The 27,311-nt window shown below is 44.7% G+C and overlaps 1 protein-coding gene across 1 annotated transcript in view; it reads right to left on the bottom strand.

The window, feature by feature from the left end:
- The window catches only part of DUSP10 (dual specificity phosphatase 10), a 41,608-nt gene extending 16,890 nt beyond the window's left edge, over positions 1–24,718 (bottom strand). The window contains exons 1-2 of the mRNA XM_056110626.1: positions 24,593–24,718; positions 21,670–22,524 (exon numbers count right to left, since the gene is read on the bottom strand). Of these exons, the coding sequence (XP_055966601.1) occupies positions 21,670–22,483 (814 nt within the window). The 5' untranslated portion in view covers positions 22,484–22,524; positions 24,593–24,718. The remainder of the gene's footprint in view (positions 1–21,669; positions 22,525–24,592) is intronic.
- Positions 24,719–27,311: the final 2,593 nt, after the last annotated feature.

Below are 27,311 nucleotides of genomic sequence, written 5' to 3'. Positions count from 1 at the left end.
AGGGACACACAAGGCTGCCCATATCTCTCCTCTGGAGATATGAGCCTTTCCCTACTCTGAGGGAGTGACCTGCATATCCCTGCCCAGAACGTGGACTGGCTCTCTGCTCTGAAGAAGCCCATGGGCTTCTCTCCTGAGCACTATCATGGTCTACCTGTCTCCCCCAACCCTTTATTGTTTTACCTCACCATTCCTCTCCTCCTGGAATTCTTTTTTTGTGAGGGAAGGTGAGGAACAGAAAAGCCGGGTAAGATTTAGGACTGACTTTCTTTTCCTGCAGAGAACCAGCCTGAGTTCACGGCTCTGAGAAACCAGTGGCTAGGCGGACTTCAAATGACGGCTGCCTGTGGGCTTCTGAAACAAGAGTATCTGTGCCATGGAGTTCATCACAGACTCATCAGTCCTAAATCTCCCAGGAACTTCTCCCGGGTGACGGGGGGGGGGGGGGGGGGGGGGGGGGGGGGGGGGGGGGAGAGGTGGAATGGGAGGGAAGCAATAGATTTCCTTCTTGAGGCTGTTCCCCTCTTTTTCCTACTTCGCACAAGCAAGGAACCCCCACTCCTCAGTTGGACAGTCCCCTAAGTAAAACAGTTTGAGACTTTCTAGAATATAACAGGGCAGGAAGCATGAAAGAACAGAATACTTTGGGGCCATTACAGTGCCTTGGAAAGAATAGAATAATATAGCTTAGGCTCTTTTATATATAAAAGGTAACATAGGCAAGAACAGAACAGATTACAATTGACACAATTTACAGAACAGATTACAATTGATTACAATTGTCACAATTGACACTATACCCAGGGATGCCTGTTAATGACTGCAGTATCCCAGCCTTTGGTCTTTATGTACCCATGAAATGTTGATGTCCTTACTAACAGTCCTTCACATCTCCGTCAACTTAAACTCACATGTTGGAAGACAGGGTGTGGGAGCAATATTGTGTTGGACCAATAGCCAGCCTATAAGCTAACTCATGGCTGCTCAGCCAACCCTAAAACCTGGACAGTCTCTGGGTTTGTCTTATTCTCTGTGGTCAAAGGTGCTAATTTGCTTTATTGTGGAAAATTATCATGCCTAAATTGCTGTCCTATTTCCTGCATATATTTCCAGAATTATACAATCCAGCAAGCAATAGCTAAAGGACCAGCATGCCCCTATGAAAGAAGTTGATGGAGTCTTCCAGAATCTTAGTTCCACCAATCAGCTCTCAGCAGAGTAGCCTGCCCCTTTCTGAAAGACACACCTCCTCTTAGATGAAGCCCCAAACCCCCGCCCCATCAGAACTACCCAAAATCCTGCCCTCCCTGCAGTTTCTGGGTGCTAAAGAACATTTATTTTAAATTTTTCTGTGTCTTGGGGACATTACACTATGACAGCCTTCACCTTCTCAGCTCACTGAAAAGGAGCTCAATATTGGTTAATTCTTCAAGATGGATTAAGGGAGGGGGGAATCCAAGATCAAACTGGAAGGTTGTGGAGGGAAGAAAGTGAGCTGCATAGTAGAGTAAAACACAAAGCTTTTCTCATGAGCCAGGCCAGATACTCCATTATTGTTTCAGATCCAGAAGAAGGGGAAAACACACTTTGCTTTGCAGTGCTGAAGAAGTTTAAATAAAGAAGCATTACTAAACAAACAAATAGGAAAACCCAGCAAAGCTATTCATTAAACAAGTGCACCATACAAAAGAAAAGCTTGTGCTTAATAATCCACCCCCCCGACCTACATTTATCTTAGAACCCAAATTAAACACATCACAACTTCACAGCAAAAGTATGTTTCCCAAAGGGATTTAAGTAGAGTCCAATTAAATAAATCTCTAGAAATACCAAGAGCAAGCCTCAAGGGACAGCATATTTCTACTGTGAAACATTCTCCTTGGAAATTACATTCACCAAAGGTCATCTAGAATCATCCATGACAGCAGTGGGAGGGTGGGCAGGCAGGAAGCATGACAAGCTACACAAGCAAAGTCTGGGTGGGGTCATTCACTCAATGGTCTATTGGCTCCAATGGTGAATGCATTTCAGCTGGGTTTGAATGGAACCCCAAAGTTCAAAGCAGTCTGAAGGAGGAAGATGCATCCTCATATGGCCTGAGGTCAAAGGACTGTGGCTAAGAGAATTCAGGAAGTGGTCAGAAAAGGAGCAAGTGTCCACATCAAAATTTGAGTTATACCAACCCCCCACATTTTCAGTTCACCAAAAGCCTAGAAACCACTTCTCCAAGTCACTTAATAGAATCCTGTAGTGAGCCTGAATACGGAATAAAGTTGAATGTGAAGATGAAACTCTTCTAATGCTTTGATCCACCCAAGCCCACTGGATCTCAGGGATAGATCACCCAAGGACTGGACTAGGAAAATCAATATGGAATCTTCTACAAATTAAAGCATCAAGAGGCTCCTCTATGATGTCTCCGAACCCCAACCATTTACAATCTTAGAATTCCAGAAGCATGTGGCTGCTTTTGCGGCTGTGTGACCTCTCATGATATTCAAAGTAAGCAACAGAAAATAAATTATCTAGCGCCTGCCCCTGGCAGGCAGGCTTGAATGGTGGTGGGAAAATTTGAGCAAACTATAATTCCCAAAAGTAAAGAGAAAGTATTGGGAAAATTGTGTGCCATGGAGGCAGGGTGAGGACTGGGATGGGGTGGGGGGATACTAGGGACATTGGTGATGGAAAATGTGCACTGGTGGAGTGATGGGTATTGTGCACTGGTGGAGTGATAGGTGTTGCTTAAACTCAAACATGAAAGCTCTGTATCTGCATCTCATGGCGATTTAATTAAAAAAAAAAAAAGCCTCTCTGCATGAGGAGGCAGGCAGGAACTGTAGATAGTCCACATGACCCTGATAACCCTAAGGCTCAGTGGTGGACCCACCAGCTCATTGTTTGCTCAACCTGGAGTAAAGACTATTTGGGTTCTCTCACAGAGCACACCACCAGACTTCCCAGCCACACCCCATGGAAGTCTTGCCTGACATTTCTCAGGGGGACAGGAGGACTGGGAAGGAGGTGGAAGGGCAGTAAATATTTGGACAACAGCCTCCTTCCTCCCTGGCTGCCACTCGGTCCTAGTTCTGTGATCCCTATTGCTACTTGGAGAAAAGAGGAGTGGATCCTTTTTACATTTCTTCTATTTTTCATATGCCAATTCCAGCAAACTGGATATTTATGGGCAACAGCAAAAGTGGGAGCAACATCTCAAGTGGTGATCAGGGAGTCCCTTCCTACCTCCGGGCCAACACACTGCTGCTCTTTACACCTGAAACTCTGCACAGGTTTCTCACAAAGTGGATTCAGACCTTCATTCAAACAGTTGCAGCCCCTCAAAAGGGTTTCCCTTATTTTCCGGTTACAGCTAAGTGCTCTGCCTGCCTCTTTTGAGCTCTGTCACTACATCTTGAGACGTTTAGATCCATTGTATTCCAAGAATCTGTCAGGATCTAAAATTAACTTTGTTTTCGGGCTATTCCCAGTACTGCCTGGGTTTTCTCCTGACTCTGCTCACAGATCATTCCTGATGGTACTAGAGGACCCGAAGGGTGCTGGGAATTAAACTGGTCAGCCTCTGCAAAGCCTGTGCCCTACCCATCTCTCTATTGTACCTTCCCTCCAAAATTAGTTTCTATGGTCACAGTCATATAAGGACTTTCTGGTGAGCAATAAATTGCCTATATGACAAGGGGCCCAATAGGCAATGCCACATACAGGGGTGTAGTAGACAACATTTTCCATGCCCAGGGGCCAGTGCAAGGACAGGCTGCCCAACTCAGATGAGGCCTCATTGCCAAGTGATGCAAGGATTTTCTTCTCTCCCTTATGATTATAAAATGTGGGCACCTCCATCTAAGCTTTTGGGGTACTGCTTAACAATACCATCCCTTGAAAGGGTACTGGGATGCTGCAGGGTGGGATCCTAGCCTCAGGTGCAGTTGAGGATGCTTTCTGATTGCTTAAAGAAGGTAGATTATTCTTTTGGATGTGGGCCAGTCTCTGTGGGGTGGGGGGAATGGAGTGTGGGGGTGGGAGGGATACTGGGATCGTTGGTGGTGGAGAATGGGCACTAGTGGAGAGATGGATATTCAGTCATTGTATAACCGAAACCCAAGCATGAAAGTTTGTAAGTCTACCACTGTACCTCATGGTGTTTCACTAATTTTTTTAAAAAAGGTAGATTATTAGGGGTCACCGAGTGACTTTTGTTTTCTAAAAAGGAGGTATAGAAATAACCAAACATATTTGGGAACTTCTGTTTCAGAAGAAGACAAAAATACACTGAGATTTAGGCAGTCCACAATTTTTAGCAGTGTCACCTTGACCAAAGTCACTTAACCTTTTTGTCCCCATTTGTAAGATGGGGCTAATGATAATACTTATAGGCCTCCTCAGAGCAACAGTGGGAAAACAGTGAAATAAGCTAAAAGATATTGATTAGAATTATAAGTAGTTACTGTTTATCACCTAGAACAACTCCTGAATTATATAGAGAGATGCTCATTTAATAAGCCTTTGGAAAGAGATCAGAAACTACTATAAAGTGCCTACTATGTAATTTTTAGAATTATTCTAGGAATTTGGGAAATTTGTGTATGTTTATACATATCTTATAATCATAAGTTTATTAATAAATAGAAATCAATTTTTATATATTAATTTTATTAATAAATATAAATTATTTCTAAAGATGAATCTAATAAAGAACACAAAGGTGAATGAACATTAGAGGAAATTTAGCAGGAGGACAGGCAGAAGAATAGGTTTTTGGTTTGTTTTTATTGCAATGCCAGGATCAAACCCGGAGCCTCACACATATAAATGCTCCACCTTCGAGCCAAGAAGCCAAGTTGAATGAGAGTCCAAAATCCCTTTGTGATGCCACCATGCAGCTCTTGCTTACAGGTTAGGTGTGGACTCAGCCAGGTAGACTCAGTAGAAGATCTTCCAGGGTCCCTCCCCTGGACAGGAAGAAAGCCAAGACCTCTCTGAGAGACACAGCCTGCAGTCATGACATGCAAGCTGTAAATGTGACAAAAGGTGACACCTTCAGAGGACTGGACTCCAATACAATTCACAGCTAGTGACTTTTAACCCCCTTGCTGCCCCCTCAACCTCTTCCTGGGACATTGTACATAAGCCATAAATAGTGGAGATGTAACTCTCTCAAGAAAGAAATGAGGTGTCAGAGAGAGTCCTCAGCTGCGGAGTTTCAGGGAACAGTGAGAGTGGCCCCTAGTTCACCTCCACACACATACACCAAGAGATGATTTTAGTTGGGAGCAAAGTACAGTGTATAAAACTTTACAAAATCAGGCATGGCATCTCTAAGCTAGCTGGATCGGCCATTAGACATGGTGAGATGTAACGCATACACATTGACTGTACATATTAAAGGGAAGCAAGCACATCCTGGGGTCTCTTAAATGATAGAAAAGGGGGCTGGAGAGTAATATGAAGGTTAAGTTGCATAACTTACATGAAGCTGACCCTAGTTCAATCCCCAGCTCTGGGTGGTCCTGCCCCCTGTTGCAGGGGACCTATTGCAGAGAGATCTGGAAGTCCCAAAATACCAGCAGATGTGGTCCCAGAGACCATCAACACTTCCTCCTTGGGCCCATACATTGCTTCCCAACATTGCAACCTTATACCCATGCATTGAACCGCCATCCAGCTGGCCAAGAATCACTAGGAGGGGCCCAAGCCTGCTCAGCACTGCATGAGAATCCCCTTCTTTCCTCCCCACTGCCAAAAAAAAAGATAGAAAAGGGTTCCTGGAGCTTCTGGTATCTGCAAGATGAAATTCTCAGGGACAGAACATGATAGAAGAATGTCTAATTTTTTGTACCCTTTTAGTTGATTCTGACGAACCTGCTCTACCTATTAGAGAGGAGGAAAGATATGCCAACAAATACTGAAACTGTCAGTAATATCTGCCTGAGGAGGGGAAGGAGAGGAGAGAAAGAAAGAAGGAAAGAAAGAAAGAAAGAAAGAAAGAAAGAAAGAAAGAAAGAAAGAAAGAAAGAAAGAAAGAGAGGGGGGAAGGAAGGAAAAAGAAAGAATGAAAGAAAGAAAGAAAGAAAGAAAGAAAGAAAGAAAGAAAGAAAGAAAGAAGGAAGGAAAGAGAGAGAGAGAGAAGGAGGAGGGAGGGAGGGAAGGTGGGAAGGAAAAAAGAAAGGAAGGAAGAAAGGAAGGAAGGAAGGAAGGAAGGAAGGGAGGAAGGGAGGAAGGAAGGAAAGAAGGTAGGAAAGAAGGAAAGAAGGAAGGTTGGTTGGACATTTCAAGAAATCTCTTTGACAGCTTCTAACTTTTTTGCTTTAACCTAGTTTTCACTGTTAAGGGAAGCTTCTCATCTGTAGCTTTAAGTAGAGTTTAAATATGTCTTTTCTTAGAAATGTTCCTCACGGGGTGGGGGAGCATAGCGTACTTAAAAATACACACTTTCTAGGAGCTAATGACCTAAGCTGGCCTTGCAGGACAACGGCCAGGACCAGAGTACAAGCACGAGGGAATGATTAGCAGAATCACAGAAACACACAGAGTCTATTTTGAGCCAGGAAGGAAAAACTGACAATAACAAGAAAGAAAAAGAAAACATATGAAATCCTGGGTTAAACATTTAAACAAAAGCCACCATAGACATTAAGTGATGTGAAAAAAAATCCAAGAGGGCACCAACTGATGTGAAAACCAAGCTAGTGAAAGGAAATAAGACAGATACTAGGAAAGTATAACTCTAGAAAAGGTGAATTATTTTAAAAACAAAATTCCACTTAATAGTCCCTATGCCTATTCACAAGCCATCGATAGCTATTTCTGATGGGATGTATAGCAGCCTCACATCGATATTTAAGAGTTGCATGTATTGAAGAGGTGATAGAACACAGGTGAGTTACAGAGGATGTAACTCTGCCTGGAGGATGAGGGAGTAGAGAACCCAAGAGCTTCTGGTCAAAGGGCCCTGAACAAGCAGGCCCTGATACCTGCCTGCTTAACCCACTGGCAGAAGCATTTGTCAAATACAGAGCCATTTGTTCCAACCTAAAATGGAATCAACCATTGTTACTCAGGAGATGGGGAGTTGGAAAGACACAAGTTATACCACAGCTCTCAGTTTTCCCCGTCACTGCACCCCTGTCACTCATGGCCTCCTGATGAGAGACGATGCTTTCTAGAAAATCCAGCAGCACAGCTGTGATACCAACATGAGACTCAGCACAGACTCACAGCATTAGGCCACGGTCACCAACAAGCTTGCTCAAAGCCAGGAGTTCCCCGTCTCCCCCCACACACAGACACACAGGTTACACAATTTACTCAAATGACTCTCAGAAGTCAGGAAAAAATGTTTACCAAATAGTAGTCTTATTTCTAAGGACAAATGAAGACATACATGGAGTGGAGGTTTGGGGGCTCCTAGAGGAAGCAGTCCTGATTAGCAAAACAATACTCTCCCTCACCACAGGCCTGTCAGCTAGGAAGCTAAAAGGAAGTTTCAGGGCTCAGAGTTTTTCCCGAAGCTGCACCATGTAGGCATCGCTGATCATGTGACTAGACTCAGTCTGTGACCGGGCTCAGTCTGTGATCAAACTGAGTCGGTGATTGGACCCAGGAGGTGACTGGACCTAGGCAGTGTTGGGACCCAGTCTGCATTATAGAACAGTTCTGTCTTGGCACAGAGCACCAGCTCCCGAACCAATCATCTCGGAGTCTCTTTCTGTTATGTGACTCTGGATAATTTTCCTGGATGAAGACAAGGCTGCCAAGATGGGGAGGTTGTTGTCCTATAACAACTGTTTCTCTCAGTCTACTTTCCTCCTCAAAGAATAGGGACACAAATATTTTTACAGGGGGCCAGAGATTGTACAGTGGTTAAAGTTCTTGCCTTTTATGTGGGTGCGCCAGTCTGAGCACCCCATCAGGGGTCACTCCTGAGCACTGCCAGGTATGACTCAAATCCTATACCCTTACCCCAAACAATAATACTCTTACTGCTACCATGAGACAGCACCATTCAATAAAAATGCAAAGCTAGTTACTCCATAACAAGATTTTCCCTCCAACAGTTTCATTTAGAAGTATAAAGAAATGGGTAAAATTCACACCAATAATATAATTTACCTAACATTTCCCAAAATGGTATCACTTCAGGATGTAATCAATATTAAAACTAATATTCATGAAAATATTTACAGTTTTTTTCTCAAGTACGATATCTTTGAAATTCAGCACGTATTTTGTCCATGTAGCACATCTCAATTGGGGGCAGTGTATGAGCACAGAAACTCAGTAGCCACTAGGAGCGAGTGATTGACACACTGAACAGACAGAAATGATAAAGGTTATCCATTTAGGGGCCACAGAGCTAGTACAGCATGTAAGACCTGGAATGCAGCTGGTATGTGGTCAGACAGGGTTCAATATCCAGTGCCAGGGTGATCTCTGAGTACAGAGTCAGGAGTAAGCCCTGAGCACAATCAGGTGAACCCCAATCTCCCCTAGAATTATTATCCTTTAAAAATGGTAAAGTTCACTGGCACCCTAGTCCCTATCTAAGAAACTGAAGAGTGTGTTTATGAGTCCATGAGTGTGCGCGCGCACACACACACACAGACATGATCAATAACTAAAATCTGAGATGGTAAACTATCAACAGCTGCTGTCTTCTCAGGCAAAGAAATGATTGGAGTAGAGTTTATTGGGATGACTATCTGCCAGGTGCTCCTTCAGTCCCATATTCCCTCATCTCCTCAACATGCATTTTAACACAAAAAAGATCAAGAAACCATGGCTTTATCTTTCAATGACCAAAAACAACCCAAGAGCACTGAATAGCCAGATGGGAATGTGTCAAGACATTCCAAATGTCTAGGGCAGGGACAGAAATTTCAGGAAAGAGTTTTGACTTGTGGGTTCAGTGGCAGTTCTGGTGCCCCTTCTCCCTTGCATGCCACTCTCCAGAGTCACCAGCTAAGTGTGAAGTGAATTACCAACTTTTCAATCACTGTAAAACTCTCTGTCTTGCATATCCAAATGAACATCACTGGTCAAAGATTGGTTTTAAGGCAATTATTATTATATCCCAAAGCATTCTCAAAGTCTTTAAAGGTGCATATAAGAAAGATGAAATTTAGTCTCTTTTCCTGGTGCTTCTCACAGTGAGCTTCCCCCAGTCTTTGTATGGGAGAGTCAACCAATACCCATTCAACTCATTTAGTTCCCACTGGATAAAAGACTAGACTTCTCAGTCACCCTCAAGGTAGGAAGGAAGAGATTCACTTAATAGAGGCAGACAATGTATTTTTCCAGAATATGCAAGATTAATTATAACACATTCAATCCAATTCACATGCTTTATCAAGGGAGACAAGCTAATTATCTGTCAGAGAATTAGCTCCTATTTAAAGGCCATTTTTACCTTGATTTGGCAGAATGAACTAATGGGAATTGTCTTTCCACTACCTTGTATTCTTTTAACTGCTTTTGCTTAAGCTTTGGAAACAACAAGGCCTGGCACTGAAAGACAAGCATTTAGGAAGATGATGAGAAGGGGTAACACAAACACTGATTACTCAGCATCTCTTGGCATGCAGCTCTTTCTGCTGCCATTGTGAAAAAGATCCTTTCAAAGTAATTTACCAACATTTTGTGACACTCATGTTTATGAAACAGGAGGTGTTGACCAGATCATTCACCTCCACAATGAACTCTGTCTGATGTGACATGATGTGACTGAGCTCCCTCCCTATGTTCCCAAGGTGGAAGTTCAAGATAGCTCACACATGCCTCTGGATCCATGGGTCTCCCACATAGTCTGACTGTATATGAAGACTAATGATATAAGAGACAGCATCTGCTCCAAAAGGCAATATCTTTGGCAAGCAGTTGACCATTATGTTCTGAAGAGATTAGAAGAAACGACAAGTAGTGAATGGGGTTGAGGAATCCAAGGAGCCTGGTGCCCATGTTTTACTCCCCTAAATGCAGGGTGGAAACGATTCCTTCCAGAGTTGTCTCTTAGATCTTCAAAATCAAGTATTTGATCATAACTTCATTCAGAGGCAACTCAGAGATATAAAATTATGCAGCCATAAAATCAGATGCCACATCAAAGAATAAAAATGGTGGCAAGGATACAGGAAGTAAAAGTCCCTGCAATGTAAAGTGAAAATGAATTTTACTTTCAGTATGAGAAATGTAGCAAGATGTGCACAAATATGGGTAAAAATGAAAAAAGAATATGCAAAAATGAAACTAAGAGTTTTAATATATCTTTCTAAAATTTTCTTGATATTCCAGCCGTGGGTATATATTTGAGTATCTGCTACCATTTAATTATATAAGATTTCCTTACATAGAACTGTGATATCATCTTCTAGGGTTCAATGATTCAGAAGGAAATTACTGAGGTAGTCATCTAGCCATCCCACTAGAAACATTGGGTTTTTCCAAACTTTAAATAGTGGGATCTGCCAAGTATCAAAGATCATGCATCCTTAAATTGTATCAGTCATAAAAGTAATGGATTGTGTCAAATTTTGTCACTCTAACCAAAAGATGATCAATTATTATTATAGATATTTGATATCTTTCCCCTAGGGCCTGTTCTGGCAGTCTCCTAGGAACCTTGAGCTGTGTTTATAGGAAGACTGGATTGTGCTGTTGAAAGAAAGAATAAAACTCATAGAAAAATGAATGTTATAATTATGGTCAATTTTAATATGTAAAGTGTGTTACAACATTCAAAGCATTGCACACATAATAGCTGATTTAATTCTCAATTTGTGCACTGATTAAAGCACCATTACTCTGCCCATTTTATAGGTAAGGATGTCAAGGCACACTGATGTTTATCTGCGCAAGTTTGTGTTTCTAGTGACTGTTGCAAAACCAGAATTCAAACTCCATAGTCTGGATCTCACCTCTGTGCTGCTGATCTCCATGCTGCCCTCCCTCTGCTAGGAAAGAAATTCCCGAGAGGAAGCTTGAATACATCTAAAGTAGCATATGGGGCCTTGAGAAGTCACTGCATAAGCTCAGTACAAAGGGAAAGAAAGTGTAGTGAGATCAGGCTGAATACTGAAACCCACAAGATTTGCTTATTTAATAACAACTCTGATACACACTGAAGGATTATACACCTACAGGGATTTGAAAAAATACAGAACTCAGGGGTTAGGAAGCATAAATCCTTCCCCAGCTCTGCTACCAGCTATGTATGTATTCTGGGAAAACAATCCTCTTCTAATCTGAAAAGTTGGGCAGATGGAATGAAAGCTTGATTATTCTACAAAATGAAAGCTGCTTCCAGAACCAGGTCCTGCTGCAAGGGGGTTAATTACAACCTTTCCCTCCCCTAGAGCCTGTCCTGCCAGTCTCCTAGGAACCTTGAGCTGTGTTTATAGGAAGATTGGGCTATTGAAGGAAAGAATAAAACTCATAGAAAAAAAAACAGCACATATGATTGGGTCACAATCCTGCCCATGTTTCCAGCAAAACTAACTTTTCCAAAGAGCAATGAAAACCTACTGAAGGTTCTTTCTTCACACAGTATAGGGGCAGAAATCCACAATGAATGTAATCTGGAAGGTATACGCATAAAAAACATAAGAATGCAACCACGCATGGCATCCATCTTCAGAACATCTTCTTAATCAATCCATCCATGAACCAGTCACACCCTCTTCTCATCCTAGAAAGTGGGTAAGTACACAGCATGGACAGAAGAAGGAACTTGCCACCCTCATGGGCATGGCCGCCAGGGAAAGTGTCTTTCTAAGGTCCTCCACAATTGAAGATGACTGAACAGAAATGGAAGAAGCCCAAACCAGAGTGTCACCCGAACTAGCAGAGTGGACCCATAAAGCAAGTAACAACCTCTCTGAGCCTCCGCCTCTCCCATTCAGGGCAATCAGGAGACCTCAGAGTCAGAGCAGCACAGAGTGTCTGCCTTATCATAAGCATCTCCTCAAAGTCAGAGATCTGATTATGGTTTCAAAAGTTTCTGTAATCAATTGGAATCTTCTTAAAAATCCTTGGCTATGATGAAAAAGGGGTACAGGGGAAGATCACCAGAAGCCAGGTCTTCCCAAAGGGAATGGAGTAGACCACTCTTTTCAGCCTTGGGATTTGAGTGGAGGAGAAATTAGCATGTGTGAGGGGTGCTTAGAGGAGCAAGTATTATCACTCTGGGCACCTTAGAGATGTAGCAGAGTTTGTAAACATGCCAAGGATGCCATCTGGAGCTTACCTATTGTCAGACAAGGGGCTGCTGGCCCGGGAGGAAAGAAATGGGCTTTGAGATCTTAAGAATGAGGTACCAATTCTTGTCCTTCCATTCACTGTTGAACATCAGGGAAACAAATATTGACCCAGCTTCTCACAAACCCTCCTTGTAAAACTGGGAATATAAAATAACTCTCAAGAAGGTACACTGAGTTCTAAGGAAGAAAAAGCTGACCAGTGTAGCACCAGCACAGAGAAGCCAGTCAGTCAGTAGCTATTCATTTTCCCCCAACTATGCAGAAAACAATTTTCTGATTTCAGGGATGATGGGTTAGTCAGATGCCAAGCAGTTCTATGTCATTAAATGCCGCTTCATTGTCAAAGGAATTCATTACTTCAGGAGAACCATAAAATCATTTTCATAAAGTCATGTCAGAAAAGTATGCTAATTTAATAAGACTAAAAATACAAGACCCAAGCAACTGTCCCTTCAAAGTGTGTGTCGGGCCTGAATATGTGAAGAGGGAAGGAGGCTCTGAGATGACAAGTGACCAAAACTCACAGTTGAGTCCAGGGATCCAGGACTTGGCTGCCTCCTGGGCTCTAGGCCTCTCCTCTCGTCCCTCCTCCTTGTCCTCCAATTAGCATTTCCTCCCACTGGCCAATAACAACAGCTGGTAGCCCAATGGTGGGGAACCCTGGGGCCATGATTCAAAGGACTTGGGATAGTTCCTTCTCTAGAAGGCACTCAAGTTCTACAGAATTGGAGAGCGATGTTCCCCAGCAAAGTGGAGAGGCCTTCTTTCCTTCCCTTCCCTCTGAGTGAGCAGAGAGAAGTTCAAGTCCTAACAGAAGGAAGGGCTGTGAGACTCCTGCTCTGGATCATGCAGCTCTATTTATTTAAGGGGAGGCAGGGGAATTTTGGGTGGAAAGACATAAAGAAAAGGCAAGCCTTTGTTGGGGGCTCAGGAAGATTATGGCTTTTTTTTTCTTTTCCATGAATTCCAGTTTTAAGAGGTCAAAAGAAAAAAAGAGTAAGTCTTCACCACCACTAAAACATTAAGACCACACAAATAATTTGGTAAGTTTCTCAACCATTTCCTTCCATTAGTTATCTGCCACTTTGCCCAAGGCACAGCCTTAATCTGGTATCAAAGTCCTAGGCTACTCAGCTCACATCCTTATTCAAGGTTCCTTAGCCTTTAAGTTACATAAGACATGTGTCTTGTTGACCTGGTATGGGGCAATGAAACCTATATCCGCTCCCCCCCACCAACTTTGAAGTGAGAATTGATGACACAGACATCATCTGGATGAATATAGAAAGAGTTTATGGATGAAAATACGGAGTTCAAGATGTCATAAATTGAAAATTATGACATTGATGAGGAGATCAAGTGCATATATTTTTATGTTGTACAAAATATTCAGCTCAAGGTTCATACACATAATTTTCTTTACACTTCAATCTTTCTGACTTGGTGAGATTCTATGATAATAACTGTAGGATGTTATAGTATACTGCAACATAACCAGAGAAATTTTACCTGAAGGACACGGGTGAGTTAGGAGAAAGAATACAGATGCTGAAATCATAGAGATTTGTGTTTTCAGTTCCATTTAATAAAATTGTACTTGCAATTTTTTTCTAAGCAGAGAAAAACTTTTTCTTTGAAATATTGTTTACAAAGCTTGTTTACTTAGCATGCTGTGTTTTCATAGAGAGCATACAAGAAAAAATAAACACAGGCCTACTCCTATCAGCAACATATCTACAGAGTGGGACTCAAATTACAAAGTTCCACTTGAAAACACAGAGAAGATTCATGCTCTGAACTTATGATGCAGAAAGAGAAAATATTTCTCCTCATTTTCCCCAGAAACTAAAATATTTCCTTTTCCATTGAAAACTGAACAGCAGCCACAACACATCACTAGTTTGAGGGTTAACAAATTGGAAAGAAAATATATTGACTCTATTGTTTAGAACAGTTTGACCATCTTGAAGGGGGAAAGAAAAGAAAAAAATATCAAAGTTCATGCCAACTTATATGTCCCAGGAGAAAGATATTTCTCGAATATGAACTCCTCCCCAAAGAAAGCTGTATGGTAGAAATCAGTTAAAAATGCCAACAGGTTCCTGATGGCTAGGGAGGAAATGATTTGGATACAGATCAGATACGCTCTTCTTCTGGCATTCAGGTTTAAAACAACACTGAGCTTGTAGAACACCTATTTGCAGGTATATAGAAGATATTTCTGAATATCCACTGAGTGAATGAATGAATTTTCAATAGCCCCATAATTGCATATCCTTGCAGACCAGTCTACAAAAAGTCCACCAAACTTGACTAAAGAGGTACATTTTGACAAATTTTCTAGCTCTTCCTCAAACCGTTAGGTTCCCTAGGAGATGGGACTCAACAGTAATACTTGTCTCTAGAATCCAAGTAAACCTCATGAGCTGCTGGTTTCTAAAGATGAGCTTACATTCTTAGAGTTAGGTAAACTCCGGTAAACTTAAACTTAGGTGCTTAGAGTTCTGAACTGAATCTCAATATTTAATTTGAAATGCATCAAGTTTCTAAGTACTTAATGATAATATATATATATATATATATATATCCATTAACTGCTGTTATCATAATAACACGCAATCAATTGACCTGGCAAGATCTATTTTGGGAAAAAAAGAATTAAGATTCTACAATTAATCATGCTTGTGCCCTTGGACAAGCAATGAACCTGCTCCCCAACTTCCATTACAGCTCCCAAACTAGATCATTGGTTCTCAAAACACAATGGGAGCTTTGAAAAAAAAAATTTTTTTTTTTTTTTGCTTTTTCGGTCACACCCAGTGATGCGCAGGTGTTGCTCCTGGCTCTGCACTCAGGAATCACTCCTGGCAGTGCTCAAGGGGACCATAAGGATGCTGGGAATCAAACCCGGGTTGGCTGTATGCAAGGCAGATGCCCTCCCCGCTGTGCTGTCACTTTAGCCCCAGGAGCTTTGAAAATTCTTGATGTGCAGGTTATAGCCTAGACCAACTTGACCAGAATCCCTAGAGGGAGGAACTATCTGAGGTTCATTCCCTCAGTAATTGCTGCCAACAAATAGCTGCAGTGACCCTATATGAAATAAGGGGACCTCTGAAGTTCTTTATCAGTATAAACCCCAAGTTTCTCGGTCCTGGAAAGATGAAGTGACTTCTCTGGGGTTCGGATTTCCACGCTGATGGTATCATGTTCCCATATGTACCTCCTTGAATAAAATCACCTGGGTGCCACTCAAGGGCTCTGCTGAAGTTCTGATCCAAAGTCTAAGGAAGCACCATGGGCTTCTGCTGGCAGACACACTCCAAGTGCCTGGAGGCTGCCCAGGGTTAGGGTGCTTCTGGGTCATGGCCAATAATTCCACACAGAACTTCCCAGAGGTCCTAAGAAAAATCTGGACCACCATGTTTCCATCTCTCTCACACACACACACATTTTAAAATGGAACTAAGTGACTGCTTTACCTATTACATTGCCTTTCCCTATCCTGCTTGTTTACTAACTGAAGATCATCTACTGCTGCCAGGAGGGAAATTTCTTCTACCCATCCTGATAAACCAGAGGGTAAACTTAACTGATCAGACTCAGGGGAGACAAGTGGTTCATATTTAACATGCTTTCTTGGGACAACTTGCCAACCCATTTCCCACCTCTAATATTAATGGTTCTGAGAAGGAAAGGGGTGGGGGTTGTGATAGGGACCCAGGGGTAGGACTGATGGAGAGTCTTCTAGGCTTTTATTTCCCTTGTCTTGGGTTGTCCTGCAGGGTTAGAATCAATCTTAGATGAACACTAGAGCTAGAGTTCACTGAGGTACCTGAGAACACTACAGCTGGTCAGTGGAAAAGTCTGGATTTGAACTCAGTTGCTCCCAAGCAGAGCAAATGAGCAGTAAATGGAACCAGGAGGGAAGGGAGGAGTTGACATACAGTCTTACACTTACATTGTAATTAGGAAGCAGGATTGTGTATCCAGAGATCAGAGAAAATATAACTGTAAACCAGTTCAGGAAAAATGCTCTGGACAGGAAAAAAAAAGAGCAGATCTGTCAACCAACTCACTCCTTTTCCCTTCAAACTTCATCTCATCACAGAGCAAAGCTTCCAGAACTTTCCAAAATGAGACACATGCCCCCCCACCCCTCCTTCCACCCACCCTTTTATAGTCAGACTGTAATCCATATTCCAAAAATAAATCAGTCTGATGAGCGTCCAGAAAAAGCAAAGCTTAATAGTTTTATACTTTCACTATTTGGTTATGGGACATTAGGTGGACAGATTTATCATCACATTTTGACAAATTTCCCTACAAACAAATAATTCTAGGATACGCCCAAATTACTCTGGCCTCTTGACCCAACATGTTTTTGTAATTACTTGGCACTCCCACTGTATGCTACTTAAATTAAGTAACAGCCACAGACCTATTTTTAGATTATAGCAACACACACAGACAGACACACACAAACACGTACACACAAATTCACACCCATAGTCAGAGCTTCCTACCTTGTTATTTATGCTCCTTTGTAAAAGAAGCCAAACTTGCCTTTTCACTGGCCCCCTAATTTCTGATCCACAATAATAATAATAATCTCAAGCTACACTTGTAGTGCATTCTTCACACAGAAAGAAATGCTCTATACGCCCTGTGTGCATTAATTCACTTAACTCCTAAACAAACACTGAAGCACCCACTGTTTCTACTGTTAGCCTACTATTAGAGACTTTCTCTTTTGACTGAGGAAACAAAAGGAATAAAGAATTAGGCAAAAGGGTGCATGCTTGGTGTAGAGAGGCTAGAACCAAGACAGACTGAGCCCATGGCCTGGATGAATCTCCCATTATTTGCTACAGGGCATGTCTGGGTGCAAACTAGAGGCCCTGAGAACAGCAGTAGCCTGGGGAGCCCCAGAACTTCATTCCTGGTTTACAGACTCCTCATAATATCCCTGAGCAACAAGGAGGAGGAGATGTTTTGTTGGTGCCCTACAGAGAACACAGATGCAATGTTTTCAACAAAAATCTTTGCTCTCTGAGGACAACCAGCCACTCTGTCACCAAAGCCAGCATTGCCTAAAGTGCTGATTTCAAAATTCTTTTTTCACTATGAAAAAAAAGGGGGGGTACATGGGTGTGCTTCCTTCTAATTGATGTTATAAAAGTCTGAAAGTAGACTATAGATCAAACAGGATGGCCACTTACTACCTGTATTGCAAACCATAACACCCAAAAGGGGGGGGGAGAGAGGGAGGGAAGGAGAGAGAGAGAGAGAGAGAGAGAGAGAGAGAGTAAAAGGGAATATGGGGATGGGGTGAGGGTGGCGGGCGGGATACTGGGAACATTGGTGGTGGAGAATGGGTACTGGTGGAGGGATAGGTACTTGATCATTGTATTACTGAAATGTGATCATGAAAGTTTAAATCTGTAACTGTATCTTACGGAGATTCATTAAAAGAAATTTTTTAAAAGTCTAATTTCTCATATGAATGAACCTTCCCCATGTTCCAGCTTCCTGCAGTGACTCCTGCACCTGCTCCTCAAAAATTGTCCAGAATACAGAGGCAAATCCACAGGGACCAAAAAGCTGAAGCATCAGCTCTTTGTTTCCCCAGGACAGTGGGGAGAGTACAGGCTAGATATCTCTCAGGCCACCTCCTGGAAGCCTCAGTCCCAGCATCTAAGACACATGCCCGGAGGCCACCATCACTCCCCTTAAGAGATGCTGGAGTGTCTAACAGACCTGTGCTCATTGTCACAGGGGAATTCTATGTTTGTGAAACTGTCCCCAAAGGGCAAATGGATGCAAGTGTGCCACAGTGCTGTTGCCTCCTAAAAAAAATTCCCAGCCTATTCTTTTCACACATCACATACATCTAGTCTAAATACCTTCACGTATCATCTCTATCATAAAATATTCCGCAACCAATCAAGGGCGAAGGGAAAGCCATCAGGGAAGATGTCAACAATTGCTTCATCTGGATGATACAGATACGGAGATTTGTTACTCTTTTCTCCTTTACACTATTTTAGAAAATGTTTATAAGAAAAGTGTTTAAAGTAATGTCTTTTTTTATTCCCAAAGTAGGCAATACCACCCCCAGAGAGTACTGGAATGGTGGGGGGAGGGCTGTAGTAGCCTTGTGTGATTGGTAGTGGTGGGGGTGGAGTTACTGTGTTAATTTGAAGAAGGTAGATTTCAGGGGGGTGCTGACTAATTTTGCTTTTCTGAAGAGGGGATAAGAAGTCAGACAAGTTGCAATCCTCTGGTCTGGATTGTCTTTCAGGACACAGCGGTATATAACCCTGAGCTGCAAAGGCAATTGAGGGATTATTTCCCTGAAGCCAGACTTCTGAACAGCATGGTCAACACAGAAACTTCTATCTCAGAAGAGCCAGAATTGGGCAGCCTGCTAGTCACACTAGGTTCAGTTAGGAACAATATGGAAAAAAAAAATCAGCCTTGGATGAAAGGGATGATGATTCCTTCAAGGACTCATGGATTCCTAAATTGCCAGTTCATTGGGATCATTTTTATCAGGCTGAGTAGATGCACAGTTCTAGGACCATTTATTCTTGGGAAGATGAGAATAAAATGTGGCTTCAGACATAGGTCACCACAGGGAGACTGTAAATTAGAAGAGAAACTTAATCCCAGGGGCTTCTGGGCCTGTGATCAGCCTCTTCCCAACCTGACACAGCATTACGGAAATGGCAACTGTGCGGCAGCCTGCCTGACAGCAGCACCAAAAATGGAGAACATGGCCCTGGAGCAGGGGGATCGTAAAACTTGAACAAGGAGGGTAGTAACCAGTGTTTACAAATATAAACCAGAGAATCATATGGGCCAGACATAAATTACCTAAAATTGTTCTTCTAAGATCTCAGATAATAAATTTGTGAAGCTGTAGAAGTTTCCCCTCATACTCTAGACACTTTGTCCCCCAAACTCCCTAGCTCTGCAAAAATCCCTCATTCCAAGATGGTATCAGGACCTCTACAGCTGCAAAAATGTATGTATATATCTTAGATCACTCAGAGAGAGGGTGGCCCAGACTAAAACCCACTGAACAGTAAGACCAGTGCAGAGTTTGACCCACTGGAGAACCTCAGTAAAGTTGCTGGTCATTCTTCCTGAAGGTGCCCACCACCTCCCTTATGTCGATGGCACTATGGTATTGCAATTGTTAGTATTAATAGACGGAAAGAGAACTCGGACATTCTAATACTGGTTGCGTTCCTTTCCTCCCCATCTTGGTTCTGACTTTAGACCAATTCCCTCAACAAGACTGGAAGAAGAAAGCCAATCATAAAGAATAAAATGCAATATAGACCCTTTTGCTTCTGAACTAGAGCTTCTAAACCACACTCCCAAATAGTTGTAGAAAAAGCCCAAAGGGCTGCAAAGAATCCAACCTCTACCATCAGCGAGTCCTCCGGGTAAACCGCTGCTGCGTCTCACCAACCTGAAGTGAAGATCCCGCCCAGTGGCCGTGCAGGGTGCCCCGTGGTGAGGTCAGCAGCATGACCAGCTCCGCCCATTGGGGCAATCTCACTGACATTGAGGAACCAGCCCAGGCTGCCCGCCTCCCGGCGCATCCCTGTGAAAGCAGGAGAGGAACCCCACTCTCATCAGTAGCGCCTTGGAGACTCATTTCTCAGTGATTGATGGGTATCCCCATAGACAGCAATGTCCACCTCAAAACAGAGGGTGCTCAGAGCTCCTCGAAACCTCCCCAGGTTCATGGACAAGATTGTGTTCACTGGTGTCCCAATGCCCACCTCAGATCATATACACATTCAATATCTTCTCCATCTAATAACGGACATGCTTGTTCATCAAGACCCTGGCCCATCCCTCTTTTTCTCTTCTTGCTCTCCAAGACAAAGATCACAGATGGAAAATTTGTAGGGTGTATTTCCTTAGCTGAAAAAAACAATGAGTGGGAATCACCCTCAACCAACCAGTTGAAAATATAAGAGGTTAGGGAAATAGAATAGAGACAGATACAGAGGAAATGTCATCAATTTTAAGTCCAAGAAAAAACACTCATTATGATCAATAAAACAAGATACCGCAATATGGCTAGAACTCGCTAGAGGTGACCTCCACCATGTTCTCTTTCCTCTCATAGCCCACCAGCTGCAAAGAAATTGTACTTTTTCAGTAGTTGAGCCAATGAGAGCAAATTTAAAGGCAATGGAGGGTTGAGGAGGTATTGTGTGTGTCTGTCTCTCTCTCCCTGTCTCTCTCTCTCTCTCTCTCTGTATATATATATATACTTATATATATATATACACATATATATATTTGGTAATCTTATTTCTCAAGCTACTTAACAAAAGATGGAATACACCATTGGGAAGTCAAGAAAGAGGAGGGCACAGCTGTCCCAATGACAACTACCTGGCCCACCCCAGTGGCTTATTATAATTTATATGTGCAAGATGTTCAAAGAAACACCCTTGGTCAACAGACTTCAGGACACTGGCTGGTGATGTGGCCCAGACTGTGTACCTTGGCTCAAAAATAAGAGAAGAAACAAAATGACTATAGATCACCACCACTAGGTAGAATACAGCCCGGAGGAAGTGATGGGAAGTGCCCCCAAGAACTATCTCTGATAGCAGAGACACAAATGGGATAGACTCACATGAGTATCCCCTACTAGATTAGGGTGCAGAGAACACTGAGTCATTTATACTTCATGCCAAGCAAGTAACCCACCATACTGAGAAGCCATAATGTGAATTGCTGTCCAGTGCAGCCAGAGTACATGATGGGTTGGGGAGGATCTCAGAAGTGTGACTCTCTGCATAAAGGGATGATTATTTTGGGTCAACTTATGCTTTTTGTGGAATCTTATGGTAAGGCTCTCTGTCCTTTTAGATGGCCACTTTATGTAAAACCCAGGTAAGAAAAAGGGGTAAAACAGAAAAACTTTCCTACACAAAAGAATCAGGACCCACTTGTTTACTTGCAGTTCAGTTTCCCCACTGCTTCCCGTGTTCTATCAACACTGCTCACAGCTAAATAACAAGTCCATTACAACTAGCTATTGATTGCGACAGCACTGCCAGATCAGGTATGATTTGAGATACCATTGGATTGTTTAGAACCCCCTTTAAGAAATAAAGAGGAAGAGTCACAACAGGTGAAATGACTTGCCAATGCCAACTAGAAGCAGAACCAAAAACCCAGACCCAATTCCCAGGATCACACTATCAAGGGTTTTCTCACCTTCCCATCATGATGGGGAAGGGAAGACAAGAGTCATGCTGGGAGCTTCTGAATCCTGAAAGAGGAAAGTACTGGCTTATTTTAAGAACAAGGCCAACAGGAACTCAAGCTTCAGGGGACCTTGGGTGATGAGGGCCCAGGACATTACCTTTCAATACCAGAGGTTCTTTGCCTTCTCTCTTCAGGGACTCGAGGACTATGTGAAGTGGCTGGGAGGGCATCACTCGGCTTGGCTCATTGGTATTCTCATCATAAACTATAATTTCTTTGGAAAAGATCCGTTTGAAAGAGTCCTTGCCTTCCCGACAGGAAATCAAGTCTAAGACAGTGATCTTGCCCTGCTGCAGTCTCCGGCGGCTGATCTTGTCGGCGCAGTTAATGTGGACAGCTCCTTGGATGTGGCTCTTGTTGTACTCCATGAAGGGCCTGCAGTCAATGATGACAGGGCCCTGGCTCGGCAGGTGACTCTTGCTGCCTTTGGTCATCTTCTTTGCCAAGTCATTGGGGTAAATGATTTTGATGCTGGTGAGCTGTTTGGGGGTCCCTGATGCAGGGCTGCTGCCCACCCCACCTGATGGACTCAGAGCACCTGCGTTCTCATTATTGTTGACCATCTGGTTGGCAGGGCAGGGTGGAGAGGTTCCAATGGCAGTGGAGGCAGGGCCAGGGGCAAGAGCCGGGCTGGGGGCCTGACTGTCCTTGTCGTAGGTTGCCACAGTGCAGCAGCTGGTACTGCTGCAGCCACAATTCAGGGAGCGGGCAGAGCCGCTGGATGAGGGCATATACGTCAGATTCGCAGCCTTGAGGGACACGGCGGTGGTGGTGAGGATGGGGGGCTGGCTGCTACTGCCTGGGGCAGCCGAGGTCAAGTAGCTGGAGTCTAAACAGAGGTTGAGATCCTGAGGTCGGACAGGCCGAGACAGTGCCACTACTACCCTGTCGTCTAAAGGAGATGGAGGCATGAGGAGGCTGAAAACTGGCCACTCAAGAGGAACTCAAGGGTCTGTAAAGAAGTGGAGGGGGAGAGAAAGCATCAAGTCATGGGAAACAAAAGGCAGCCTCAGACCCTTCCTGGGACAGACTTTTGCATCCCACTAAGTTCCCAAGTACACTTTTGCATGCTGCATGCATGCAAAATCTGAAACTCATTTTTACAGATTGAAAAGGGATGTGAACCCAGGCCTGTGTGTGTGTGTGTGTGTGTGTGTGTGTGTTCTCCTCTCACTTCCATCCCATCTATTCTGCCTGCTGTGGCCAGCATGAACTATGCAAATGCTAGGGAGTAGAAGCTTTCATGAACCTAAGATGGTCAGGAAAGCTCGTAGGAGGAATCTTCCCAAGGTATGCTCCCAGGCAGAAGAAAATGGCACCATTTGAGAAGGACTCATTTGTTCCACCTTGGATTGTGCACTTTGCACTAATGCCTTTTCCCACTGAGAAGGTGAAGGGATCACCAGGAGCTCTGGCCAACCTTACAGACACACAGACACACGGCAGCAGAACCACCATTCAGGAGACACATCAACTTCCTGCAAATAGTCATGCAAGTAACCTTCCAAATGAACCTCTCCACGGAGGAGCTACTCCTGCTTTCTACTGGACCAAGTAGTTTGAAAAAGTATAGCAGAGACATAATAAAATATCACATAAATGCACCTGCATTTCCCCTTTCATGGCAAATGCTTATCCTACAAGGAAGGTCCTGAAACCCAACCCTGGCAGTTCAGTCACCTTTTGCTCCATGTCCCCTCCAGCCCTCATCCCTGCAGTTTCCCAATGGCACCGCAGCATGCATCGCAGCCTCTCTGGATGTGAGGCAGCCACTATACATTAAATTTCACTCTGCACAGATTATTCAGCCCCTTCAAGAGATGACAGAAAGTGTAAGCACACTTTCTGAGGAGCCTATCTCTGCTAAAGGGGCTGTGAGACAGAACCCACCCTGTCTTTCTCTAATCTCACCATGGGCACCTGTAGAGAGCCACCTTTTCCCATTCTGTTAGGTACAGGACACTCAACAGCCCACCTCACTAGCTTCTAGCACAGAAAAAAAGCCTGACCTCATGTACGGCTGCTCCCCAAAAGGAACTTTAAGAGCCGTCTGGAAAATTATCACCCATCATTCATCTACATAACAACCATCAGTATTCTCTGACACAGAGCCAAAGTGTCATAGGCTGAATCCTCACACGCATACTTGCACGCGGGCGCTCACACACTCACAAACACACACACGCATTCAGCAAACTGCAGAGCCCCAGGATTCAGGTTTCTCTCACCCACCTTGGATGGAAGCGTAAGATCCAATCCCTTCTCTCGCTCCCGCCCTGCCTCCCTCCCTTGCGTAGTATTTTTTGAAGAACAAGTACTATTCCAGAAGCGCTAACAGTTTCTCAGCCAGACCGGGCGGGTGAAAGTCTTTCAGTTGTTACCTGTTAAGGCTCATTCGAGAATCGGAGAGTGGGGTATCAGCGCGTTCATGGAAACGCGAGCTGGGGTGCCCCCGCCCCCCAGCTCCACAGGGAGTGCGCGGCTCGCACACCAGCAAGGAGTGTTACACGGAGATCTGCATCCCTGCAGCAGAGGGTCGGGTGCACAGACCGCCGGTGAAAAACACATCGAGACCGACCCAGGAAGCCTCCCCGAGAAGCCCCGAGCTTTCCCCATCCCTTCCTAGCCTTTCCCGTGTCGAGATAGGAGCTGCAAAGAAAATTAAGCGGTTAGAGAAATGTTCCTTCCTCACTCCGCAGGCACTTAAACACTCCCCCTTCGCAACGCAGTGCACTCGGAAGCCCTCGGCATTTAAAACTGCCGCAAAGCATCCCAACAAATCTCATTTTTTTATTCCGCCCCCCCCCCATCCAAGTAGACTGCAGAGTACACGTACAGGACGGCTTGAGCCAAAAGCGAATCCCTGTATCCTCACCTGCTGTAACTCCCCAGTCAGCATCTCATCACACACACACAAACACACACACGCACGCACGCACAAACGCAGGCACACAACACTCACACTCACAACTCCTGATACTCGCGGGTGCTCAGGAGTAGGCGTGAAGACTTCCACTTACTTCATCAATAAGTGTAGCCCTCCACGATCTGGCGCTCGGCTTCCACTAAGGATTCGCACAGGCAGCCCCCATTCACCGGGCTTCATTGATCTCCAGCAGCAACATAGTTACTTTCTCTTTTGCTACACTGTAAATGTAAGGTTCTGAGGGGGCGGGCCGGACGCCGACCGACAGTGCCTGGAGCCAATGGAAATCCGGCGAACACGAACCGCTACCTCACAGAGGTCCGCGGCCAATGGACGGCCGCGGAGGGAGGATCCAGGGGCGTGGTCTCTGCTTATTAAGGCGGGATTAGCCGACGTTGTCTCGGGTCCTCAGAGTTAAAACCTGGGCGGTGATGTCATTGGCGACCAATCAAACACTTAAATGGGCCAGCACTGGCCCGCGCTGAGCAGCTGCTCTCTATTTACATGTAAACCCAGCCCGGCTGGGTGCTCTTAACCCTTTCAGGAGCTGAATTGTCAATGGTCTACACTCGCTGCTCAGCCTACTACTGTCTCTGTCCGCTTAACTGGATTCCCCCTCCCCCCCCCCCGCAACCCCCCAGTCGCACAGTCCACGCCGCCTCTCCATTTTTCCTTCTGACTCTGATCGAAAGTATCGGAGTAACTTTCAAAAGCAAAACGACTGAGCAGTCACCCTCCCCGCAGGGAAAACTGGGTTCTCGGAGTCCCCCGAGGAACCTCGATGCACCCTAAGCTAAAATTTACCGGTTGCACTAGGTCCCCGGCGGGGGCACGGACCTAAGCGCGCCTTCGAAGGTGTCTCTGCTCCGGTTCCACGCGCTGGGGACAGGGTAGGGGCGCAGCTGGGGAGCTGGGGAGTGATGCCGCCTCGGCCGCGGCCCTCGCGCCCCGCGCCTCCTGCACGCGCCTTTCTCCGGCCCGCAGGTGTCGCTGCCCCTCCGGCTGCCCAGACTGCTCCCCCGCGTGGCGACGGCGCGGCAGCCCGGGCCTCCTTCTGCGCCGGGGTCAAGGCCCTGCCGCCGTTATCCCGCTTTCCTCTCCAGAGTCGATCTCGAACTTGCTCGTAGGCCGAGCCTGGAGGACTGTTGGGAGGCGGAAGCCTGAGCGCAGACCTGATGCTCCGTGGAATGCTCCACAAGCTGCAGGAAGGGGACCGCCAGACCCGGACTCGGCGTTGGGGCGGGAGGGGGCGCGGTCACGCCCCCTGGACTTAGTCCCCTCCTGTTTGCTCCCTTTCTAGCCTGGGGCTACGTTCGCTCTTTGGTCGCCGGGTGGTAGGCTACTATCAGCCGCCTCCCGGCCATCCAGCCTGCCTGGGGCGCGCCAGCACCGTCCTCCAGGCGCTTCTGGAACAGTCCCAAGGGAAGGAAAAGGAACCCGAGGAGAACGCCGTGCCCCAGATTCAGGCTGGCTTGTGAGGTGTCCGCGGAGTACATCGCTTCCCGGGCCCTCCCCACTGCCTGGGTCCGAGAGCTCGCGGTCCCGAGGGTTATGCAGGTTCAGCGCGCAGCGAATCGGACTCAAGTCGGGGTGAAAACGCCTCCACGGCTGAGCGAAAGTTGTCCGGAGGCGTCGAGAAGAAGTGGATATGGGTTGGTGGTGGTTTTGGGCGGCGTCGTGTTTGCGCCCCAGGACCCTGAAGACACAGGGTCATTTCTCTCCGACTCCTGTAGAGTATTTCCATAGAATACTCATAGGAGTTGTCTCTCTTAAGTAGAGATGTGTTGGAAAGCAGAGTTTAGGCCCTTGGGCCTAATAATTAAGCTAAATAGCAGCTACAGAGTCACTGGACTGCTTTAAGGGCAACTCTAAAACCAGAAGAAACCACCAAGTATGGCCCTCGGGACAGTTATTAAGAGAAATCCCCTTGGAAATATCTGGGATTTTTTTAAAACATAGACTGGATATATATTATATATTACATAGAAGCAGGGAATGTGTACATTCAAATACATACACGTCCAATTTGCACAGTGGTGTTTCAACTCGCAGTGAAAGATTAAAAAGGAATCTGTAATAGCAAAAGACTGTAGTTTCCTTTCCACAAACATGCTTGCGTGTTTACTTTGATGATCACTAATGAGAGGTTAGGTCACAGCACCTGGTCCTTAACCTTGGCGAACAGCAAGTCCTGGCCAGGAAGGAAGAGTTCTGGGCAATTCCCATAGGGATCAGAAAACTAGAGGGGGCCTGAACTGTAGTAGAGCTGGAAGGGGATTTGCTTTGCACACTATAGACACAGGCTCCATCCCTGGCATTCCATATAGTCCCCTGAGCACCGCCAGGAGCAATCTCTGAGCAACACTGGATGTGGTCCAAAACAGAAAAGAAAAAGAAAGTAAAGAGAGGAAAAGAAAAAAAGAAATCAGATTATTAGTTGGGAAAACCAGGACTGTATCTACTTAAAGTCCTGTCTGCCTTCCCCTACCCATAGATAATTATTGAAACAATGTTCACTAACTCAGGGTTAGATTGAGCAAACAGAGATCCTGATTCTCTTTCTGTGTTGTTATTTGTTCACCTTGGTCACTGTTTTCATTGATTTATCAGTGCAATGCTAATAATACCCCAGCCCATAAGGGGTAAAAAAGTCCCCATGCCCCTGTTCAAGGGCTGAAGAACAGGATGATTATTTGCTGGTAAAGGCAGCCAGTTAAAAAGCAATATTCTTGCTTGGGGCATGGGGTGCCTCCATTTAAATCTACTTTTAATCTATAAATGATGAATTCTTTGCTAATGCTTTGTTATCTATG

This window comes from Sorex fumeus, unplaced genomic scaffold, assembly GCF_029834395.1.
Source record: "Sorex fumeus unplaced genomic scaffold, SorFum_2.1 ptg000010l, whole genome shotgun sequence".
NCBI lineage: Eukaryota > Metazoa > Chordata > Mammalia > Eulipotyphla > Soricidae > Sorex > Sorex fumeus.
The sequence above is the reverse complement of the archived record's forward strand: the minus strand, read 5'-3'. Positions and strand labels throughout refer to the sequence as shown.